General features: G+C 37.9%; 1 protein-coding gene across 1 annotated transcript; it reads left to right on the top strand.

The window, feature by feature from the left end:
• Positions 1 to 547: 547 nt before the first annotated feature.
• On the top strand, positions 548 to 8291 carry LOC106867591 (actin, cytoplasmic-like). Its single transcript, XM_014912510.2, has 2 exons — positions 548 to 764; positions 7295 to 8291. Exons 1-2 carry the CDS (start codon positions 651 to 653, stop codon positions 8279 to 8281), a joined length of 1101 nt encoding a protein of 366 aa, XP_014767996.2. The 5' UTR covers positions 548 to 650; the 3' UTR covers positions 8282 to 8291.
• Positions 8292 to 9703: the final 1412 nt, after the last annotated feature.

Below are 9703 nucleotides of genomic sequence, written 5' to 3'. Positions count from 1 at the left end.
GTGTGTGTTGTGGATAGATTAACTTATCTCTCTCCGATGATGGAATATCAACATTTGGAATCTTTTACTTTCGTTAAACACCAGCAGTCAAATCCCACACAATTCCACATTCCATAAACAACAATATTAAGAAAACAGACATTTATATTTCTATATTTTAGCCAAGATTCATGCTATGTATGTTTCTCTTGAAGTTACAATGTTTTAGGAAAAGATAGGACCAGGAAGAGAATTCCAGAGAATCAAAACTCTTACAAGGAAGAATTGTTTGCTACAAAATTTTTATACGATATCATGTGAACAAATGTATGTTTCACCACATTTTTGGAATAACATTCAATATAATTAATCAAATGTATGTATGTAGTTTCTTTATTGAAATCTTCCTAGTTTTGTAAAGAAAAGATATTGGTCAGAAAATAGAACATGAAATCTAATAAAAATTAAATGTCTTTTCTACATTTTACCATGAGTGTAAAATTTCATTCAATTGATACAGTTTAACTTCCTTGAACATTTTCACTTACATTAAACACCAGCAACTAAATCCAACAAAAGTTCACATTCCATCAACAACAATATTTACAAAACCAACTTTTACATTCACATACTATAGTCAGGGACGTTTCGTCTGACTCAGAAATATAAACATGGCTGTTAAAGTTCCCTCTGTTGTCATTGACAATGGATCGTATACATGTAAAGTTGGTTTGGGATGTGATGATGAACCAAGAATTGCCATTTCTTCAGATCCCAGAGATCAGGTATATTGACTATATTGCTATATAACTTTAAATACACACACATGCACACACACACACACACACACACACACACACACACACACACACACCACGGTCGTAATGATCCTTGTTTTAATGTCTTCTTTTCCATGTTTGCTTAGGCCAAGTGGAATTCTTCATGAAGGATATTCTATGCTGATACCTTTTATATCAGGCTATCCTTCACTTTTTTCCAAATATCATACATCTGCTGCCCCAATATGAAGAACATTATAACTTGTAAAATTCACCCAAGATACCACTCCCAGTTGTAACTGCCAAGACCATGAAGCCTGCCCACTTGACCAGGCATATAAGATAATCTCCGTCATATACATGGCAGAAGTTAGAAATTTGCTCCAAGACAAATCCATTGAAAAAAATTTACATTGGTTTATGTGAAGGTGAATTCAAGAGATGTTATGCAAACTACCTATTTTCTTTCCGGCACATCGATAAAAGCAATGTAACTGAGTTGGCTAGCCATATACAGAATTTGAGGAGCTGCTCCACACCACATACAATTAAGTAGAGAATTGTGGAGAAATCCAAGCCAGATGTTAATGGACCTAAGAAATGCAACTTGTGCATAGCAGAAAAGTCTCATATTCTCAAATCCAGATCTGCTTAATTCCAGACCTGAAATTTTGAGCAGGTGTAGACACATTGACAGGTTTCTTTTATTGAATTGGAGGGTACCATTCATTCTGGATTGAGTTGTTGTCTCGCAGACTTTGACATATTTTCTGTTATTTTGTTCTAAACCTGTTGTAATTAATGAGATTTCTGCAATTAGAAGGATGGAGATGCGGATTTAGGCTTCTTGATTTCGTTTCTTTTTTCTTATTCCATCTTTTTGCACCACTTTTTTCGTGTTTTTTCCACGTTTTTTTCTCATTTTCTCACTGTCCAGCATCCTTTATTTTATCACATATATAATGCATTAGCAGAACCTGGAAGATTGCTTTAAGATACGTTGTGTATTTTATAAACATGCCTGTTCAAGTATTATAAAAGCATTAAAGTATTAGTAGCTCTTTCTGTTGTGTATTAAATTTACACACACACACACACACAAATAAGTGAATATTGCTGGATATGTTCCTAGTAGTAAGCTGAGGAAACACATTCACTGCTTATGGCTACCTGATGTCATCAACAGTATTTACACAATTGCCGCTGGATCTACTTCAGAAAGTCCCCAGTGTTCATTGAGTATATAACAACAGATAGAGATGGAAAATGGAATATACGAGAAATTTATTGCTCACAGCGATCATTTTGACCCATCCTACATCGATCTGTTGCAGGTGGGATACTCTGTACAACAGGTTGTGGTGTATCTCCTAGTATAGAAGCGTCTTTTTAGGTTATGTTATAAGAAGTAGCTCATTAAGTATATCCTGTTTCGCTCAGTTTTAATGCAGTATGATTTTAGTGACCATAGGTTTAAGCTGTTGGGCATAAATGGCTTAGGACAAATTCCATTGCGATGTTATATATATATATATATCATCATCATCATCATCATCATCGTTTAACGTCCGCTTTCCATGCTAGCATGGGTTGGATGATTTGACTGAGGACTGGTGCAACCGGATGGCTACACCAGGCTCCAATCTAATTTGGCAGAGTTTCTACAGCTGGATGCCCTTCCTAACGCCAACCACTCAGAGAGTGTAGTGGGTGCTTTTACGTGTCACCCGCACGAAAACGGCCACGCTCGAAATGGTGTCTTTTATGTGCCACCCGCACAAGAGCCAGTCCAGGGGCACTGGCAACGATCTCGCTCGAAAACCCTACAAGGCCAGTCAGGCGGTACTGGCAACGGTCACGCTCAGGATGGTACATCTTATGTGCCACCCGCACAAGAGCCAGTCCAGGGGCACTGGCAACGATCTCACTTGGCTTGCCGGGTCTTCTCACGCACAGCACATTTCCAAAGGTCTCGGTCAGTAGTCATCGCCTCGGTGAGGTCCAAAGTTTGATGGTCTTGCTTCACCACCTCAGCCCAGGTCTTCCTGGGCCCACCTCTTCCACGGGTTCCCTCAACTGTCAGGGAGTGGCACTTTTTCACGCAGCTATCCTCATTCATTCACACCACATGTCCAAACCAGCGCAATCGTCTCTCTTGCACACCACTACTGACGCTTCTTATGTTCAGCTTTTCTCTCAAGATACTTACACTCTGACGGGTATGCACATTTACATTACACACCCAGCGGAGCATACTGGCTTCATTCCTTGCAAGCTTACGCATGTCCTCAGCAGTCACAGCCCATGTTTCATTGCCCATGTTTCACAGCCCATGTTTCACTGCCATATATATAAAGATAAGCACATTAAAAGGGGTATAAAGCTGTGAAAATATCTACGACAGAATTCATCGAGTACCATAACGAACAGGATCACAATTCCTGCTGGTTTTTCGTGCTAAATATGTCTGTTAGTGGCATTACTTTTGTTGATATGCTGGAAAGAACACAGATGGTTTACATAACGTCTTTTAAAATTGTTTTCCCAGAAACTAATGTCATTGTTCTTTCCAGTTATGTTATCTTGAAGTGTTGCAGTAGTCATGATGGTTATACTGGGCTTCATATATTTGTACCCCAGTGTCACTTTGATGGCATGCACTGCTCTCTCACTCAATAATAATAAGTCAGTGAAGTATAACATCTATAAAATTTCTGACACCCAGAAATGTAGACTCTGGAAAAAGTATGGAAAATGTGACCCACTTGGTAAGTGGATGTGAGAGCCTTGCACAAAAAGAATACAAGCACCGCCACGATAAAGTGTGTGTGCATCTTCATTGGCTCTTTTGCTGTAAATACCAATATGAAATAACTGAGGACTGGTAGGAGCATATACGAAGTGAAGTTATGCAGAAAGATGGAAAAGTCAGCGGTGTTTATCATATATGCCTAGTGAAGTGGGCAAGCTTCAGGTTCTTGACAGTTACAACTGAAAGTGGGCTCTTGGTGATGCGTATGTGTAATAATGTTCTTCATATTGGGGCTGCAGCTTTATGATGTTTTAATTAAGCCTCTGTTAAAAAATTTGGATCTTTTTTAAAACGGGGGCCACATTTTTCATTAATGTTTTACGTAGTGTTTTTGGTACCGAAAGACTTTCAAACTTCGGATACTTATCTATTTTGTGTTATAGAACAGAAAAATATTTTTGTATTCGAATTTATTTCATGTAAAAAATTGTCTTATTTCGATAATTTCAACCAATCATTGACAAGTATTCAGTTGTTTACATTTACTCCTTTGGCTGATTAAGCCATAGCTTCGTTTTATTTGCTTTTTTCATTTTAAATTTGCTGTTTTACCCTAACCCTAACCCTAACCCTAACCCTATCACCGATAGAATTGTTTCAGAATCGTTTGTTTATGTAGTCGGCACTTAATGTATATCGGCTGAATGGACGTCAGTGATTGGTTGAAATTACAGAAATACGACAACTTTAACATGGAATAACTTAGGGATTTCTTTTTTTTTTAAGAAGACTAAGAGAAAAAGATGTTTTATATGACACATTCTACCAGTGTTCCAAGTTTCAAAGTGTTTCGTTAATGAAAAATGTGTCCCCCGTTTTAAAAAAGATCCAAAAATTTTCCTTTATTTATGGTTCACTGGGAAATGCTAGGAAGTTCTTGCCTACGTTTGTTTTAACATTTAGGGTGAAAGTGGGAGAACTTGGATATCAGTGTATACAGACCTGCAAGAGGTGGGCCATTATTCGGATAAAGAGAAGGGCCAGCTTGAGGAATGAAGAGGAGGGCCAGTATTTGTAAAGAAGAAATGGGCCAGTCTTAAGCATAAAGCTATGCATTTCTAAGACGTGCTCATCTCTTCATCCCTAAGACTGGCACTCCCTTTCATTTATAATCTTTCCCCATCTCGTCATCCTCAGAACTGATTCACCTCCTTCATTTCTAAGTCTGACCCACCTCAACATTTTTACTGCTGCCTCTCCACTTCATTCTTACGTCTGACCCCTGTCTTCATCCTCAAGAGACCCCCCCTCCCCATTATCCTTACGATTGCCACTCCACTTCATTTCCAGTACTGACCAACCCTTTCATATCTAATATTGCTCCAACTCTGCCTTTCTAAGACTGGCTCACTTCTTCATCCTTAAGACTGGCCACCCAATTCAGCCCCTAATAGCTACAAATTCTCTACAAAACTCTGAGACTCTTGTTGGAGTACAACTTCCATGCCTAAGATGCTACACACACACACACACACACACATGCACACACACACACACACACACACACACACACATCACAGACCACTCCATCAGAAAAACAACCTGACTAATTAGCATGAAGTTACTCATCAACACCCCTCCTGCCAGTCTCTAGCCCACAGATATATTCCGTGTCCACCTAGCACCTTTCTGATCCCTATGTTCCATCCTCTCCTACCCAACCAACATTTGAACCTTGGACCTCTGGAATTTTCGCTCTTCACATGTTTTCCCTCCATCTATCGACTTTCAAATGCTCAAGAGAAACATTAACCCTGTTAATCTCACTGATTCTTAGGGTGGCAAGTAATATTCATAAACACAAGCCCCCTTCTTCTGGACCAATAACAAAAGACCCTTCCAATATTTGGGTGTCATGTCATATTCTTCAGCTCAGATCTGGCATAATTTGTATATTTCATGTCTCTAATTAAGACAATATTGATTTCTAACATTGACCCAAGACTCAGCTTTTAAAGAGAATGAACTAGATTAAAACAATACATACTTGGTTGGTGTTTACTTTTATTGAGCCCAGAAATATGAAATGTGCTCTTGACTCTGGTAGAATTTGAACTCAGAACATATACATTTGCAACTAAATACTATTTTGACTGAATCTGTTCATCACCATCGTCATCATTATCGTTGTCATCATCATCATCGTTGTCATCATCATCATCATCATCATCATCACCATATTTAATGTCCACTTCCCATGTTGGTATGGGTGGGACAGTTTGACAGGAGCCAGCCATGCAAAAGCCTGTACCAGACTTCTGTAACTGTTTTGGCAGGGTTTTTACAGCTGGATGTCCTTCCTAACACCAACCACCTTGCAGAGTGGACTTAGTGCTTTTTACATGGCACAAGCACAGGTGAGATCAGTTTTGGGAAGGTTTTTACAGCTGGATGCCCTTTGAAGCACCAACCACTTTATAGTATGGACTCGATGCTTTTCAAGTGGCACTTGCACTGATAGGGTCACCAAGTAACTTGCAAGACAAAATAAAAATCTTTTGAGAGAGGAGGGGCCATTGGAGGAGGAGATCTTGTGCCAGATGATGAAAGGTTATAGTGAGACAGAGAGATAGAAACAGGTGTCTTGCTGTAGAGGAGGTACAAGGTTACCTGGCCGGAGGGAGAGAAAGAGAGAGAGAGGTTAGGGTTAGAGAGGTTAGGGGAGAGATCAGGAATGAAGATAGAAAAAGGTGTGCTACTGCAAAGGCAGTACATGGTTACCCTATCTGAGGGAAGTGCAGGAGAAGGAGAGAGAAAGAGGAAAACAGCTGGATAGAAATGGTGGCAAAGTGTCAGGTATACTCACAAGGGATGGAACACAAAGGTTGGGAGCTTGGGGAGAGCAGTGATACAGTGGGACAGGGACAGGAGGACAGGATTGGGGAATGGGAGGTAAACATAATGCATGAAGTGGAAATATGGGCAAGAGAAGAAATGTAGAGATGTAGTTTAGTTTGTTGTGGTAGGGTGAGTGAGATTTTTTCTTGTTAAGTGCAGGTGGGACACACAGTGCTTCTAGAACTCAGTTTGCTGACATGGGTGGGTCTTCTCAAGAACCTCATATCATCAGACATTTTGGTCCATTGTCATTTCCTCTGTGAGGTCCAACATCCTGTGATCAGTCCTTACCACTTCATCCCACGTCTTTCTGGGTCACCCTCTTCTGCAGATACCATCCACTTTCAGTGATCCCCAATTCTTTATGCAGCTGTCCTCATTCATATGCATCACATGTCCAAACCAATGTAGTCTTCTCTCTAGAATGCTACATTTGATTCCTCATACGCCCAACTTTTCTCTCAATACATTTGCACTTTGTCGTACATGTGCACTGATGTTGCACATCCAACAGAACATACTACCTTCATTTCTCTCCAGTCTACGCATGTCTTCTGCATTGAGAGCTCATGTCTCACTTCCAAGGAGTATAGGCCATTCACACACAAGCATCATACAGTCTACTTTTCACTCTGAGTGAAGAGTCCTTTTATTGCTGTTATATACTCACAATAACTATTGTGTGATGGAATATTCTGGATAGAGTTTCAATTACTCAAGAAATAAGGAAAACACATTTCATCCTTATTTCAAACTTTAACAGAAAGATATTAAAGGATTAATCATGGAATATTATAGTATTTAACATGGGATATAGTAGGATTAGTTTTCAGAATTCCATAACTTATGTAATTTTTTCTATAATTCCTGTATTTTTGTATTTCAGAGTGAAATTATTGGAAATGAACTCAAAGACTATAATGTTAAAATTAAATCTGGATACAGTACAAGTGTTCTTAATTTCAAGCATCCTATTGAACGTGGTATTATTACCAACTCGGATGAGATGGAGAAGATTTGGCTGCATGCATTCAAAGAGTTGAAAGTTGCACCTGCGGAAAGTTCTGTCTTGTTGACTGAGGCTGTTTTTAACTCCAAGGACAACAGAGAAAAGATGGCCGAAATTGTGTTTGAAAAGTTTAACACTCACGCATTATGCATTGCTGACCAGGCTTTACTGTCCCTCTTTGCTTCTGGTCGTATCACAGGTATGTCTGTGAATGTCGGTCATGGCATCACCCAAATTGTTCCTGTCTCTAGAGGGTCAATTATACGAGACGCTGCTGTCCAGTGGGAGTTTGGTGGTCAGGACATGACAGATTACCTTACGAGGATGTTGATTCAATGTGGCTATTCCTTTGACAGTCATTCTCAAACGGAAACTGTCTGTAACATCAAAGAGAAGTGCTGTTATGTTGCTCCAGACTTTGAACAGAAATTGCAGACTACAGCCTCTGAGAAATATAAATTACCTGACAAACAAGTCATTAGCATTGGCAATGAACGATTCCGAACCCCAGAACTTATGTTCCAGCCAAGTTTAACTGGTGAAGAGTCTCAGAGTATTCATGAAAGAATTCGTAAATCAATCATCAAATGTAATTGGTGGGTTAAACGGTCCCTATTTAAGAACATTGTATTGTCCGGTGGCTCTACAATATTCAGAGGCTTTTCCCAGCGCCTAAAAAAGGAAATGAGTTCCATTCTGGCACCTACCACAATATTTCAGATTATTGATTATGAAGAACGTAAATATGGTACATGGCTTGGTGGTGCCGCATTGGCTTCTCTGTCTACCTTTAAAGATCAGTGGATTAGCAGAGAAGAATATGATGAACATGGCTCAAATATTCTCGATAAAAAATATATGTAATATGTATGTGTCATTGATATATATATATATATATATATATATATATATATATATATATATATATATATATATATATATATATATATAATGAATATAAATCCCATTCTGTGTGTGTGTGGATGTGTGTAAAAGATTATCACGGCTGTATTGTTCAACTGATTTTCTCCAAACTGGGAACATACATTACTTATGTTCCAGGGATGGTTTTAGACTCTTAAAATTTTTCACATAATGAGTAATGGGACCCCTGAGAGCAGCAAACATCCTTTCTTGAGTTACATGGAGAAGGGAGGTAACCCTTTGCGAAGTAACTTTTAGAAACTGATTGGGTCCTTTACATCCATTGATCAAAAAATTACCACAACCTCATCTAATATATAAAATAGAGATGTGTGTGTGTATTCGCTTTTCACACGAAAACAGCTTCACCAATTGCTTCCATACTTGTGATGTATGAATAATTTGACCTTGGATACATATTAGGATCTTCATTTGATTTTTTATTTTAAAAAAATTGCTTTTTATATTAGATTCACGTCTTTGAAAGTTTTTTTTAAATATTTACTTCCGGTTTTCTAGCGTCAGTGACATCTATATCTCTCTATCTATGTCTCTCTATCCATCTATCTCTATGTTTCTATATCTCTCTATCTATATCTTTCTATCCATCTCTATCTTTCTCTCTATCTATCTATCTGTCTATATCTTTCTATCCATCTCTATCTTTCTCTCTATCTATCTATCTGTCTATATCTTATCTATCTATCTATCTGTCTATATCTTATCTATCTATCTATCTATCTATCTATCTATATCTATCTTATTTGTCTAACTAGCTAGCTCTCTCTATATATCTTACTCATTCTCTATTGTTTTCATTTTCATTTTTCAGACCCTATTGTTTTCACTTCAAGTCCAATTGCTATTGTTTTTACCGTATGTTTTCAATCGCTATTTACAAACAACAATGACAAATTACTGACAGAAAGAGGTTCACAATTACTGATGAAAGCAATTTCATGCATAATTAACTGACAGAAGTAACTTCATATATTTCACTTCTATCCATACACTTCGTTAAATTTGCCTAAATTTACTTTTTCAATGTTTTGTGTTTTTTTGTTGTTGATTGAATTACTGATAAAAGTAAGTTCATAATTTGCTGACAGAAGTAACTTCAAAAATTTTACTTAAATCCGCACACTTAGTTAATTTCCCTAAAAAATGTCTTATTTACTTTTGCAACAGCTTTTTCCTAGTTCCTTCGATACTGGGACTTTGGTTCACTGAGAAATTTCACTTCAACCTGTACAATACTTTATTTTCAGTAAAAATTTCTTATTTACTTTCTGCCTGTCATATTAAGAAATATAATTTCCGTTACCCATTCATTTTCATTGTTTACTATCTTCTACACCTGTG

The sequence above is a fragment of the Octopus bimaculoides genome, chromosome 27 (assembly GCF_046866305.1).
Source record: "Octopus bimaculoides isolate indiv1 chromosome 27, ASM4686630v1, whole genome shotgun sequence".
In the NCBI taxonomy this organism is placed as follows: Eukaryota; Metazoa; Mollusca; class Cephalopoda; order Octopoda; family Octopodidae; genus Octopus; species Octopus bimaculoides.
Note: the sequence above shows the minus strand (reverse complement) of the source record. Positions and strands in the feature narration are given on the sequence as shown.

Coding starts and splice junctions, on each gene's coding strand:
- LOC106867591 (XM_014912510.2), top strand. CDS start 651: ATGGCTGTTAAAGTTCCCTCTGTTGTCATTGACAATGGATCGTATACA. Junction 765..7,294: donor CTTCAGATCCCAGAGATCAG/GTATATTGACTA, acceptor TTTGTATTTCAG/AGTGAAATTATTGGAAATGA.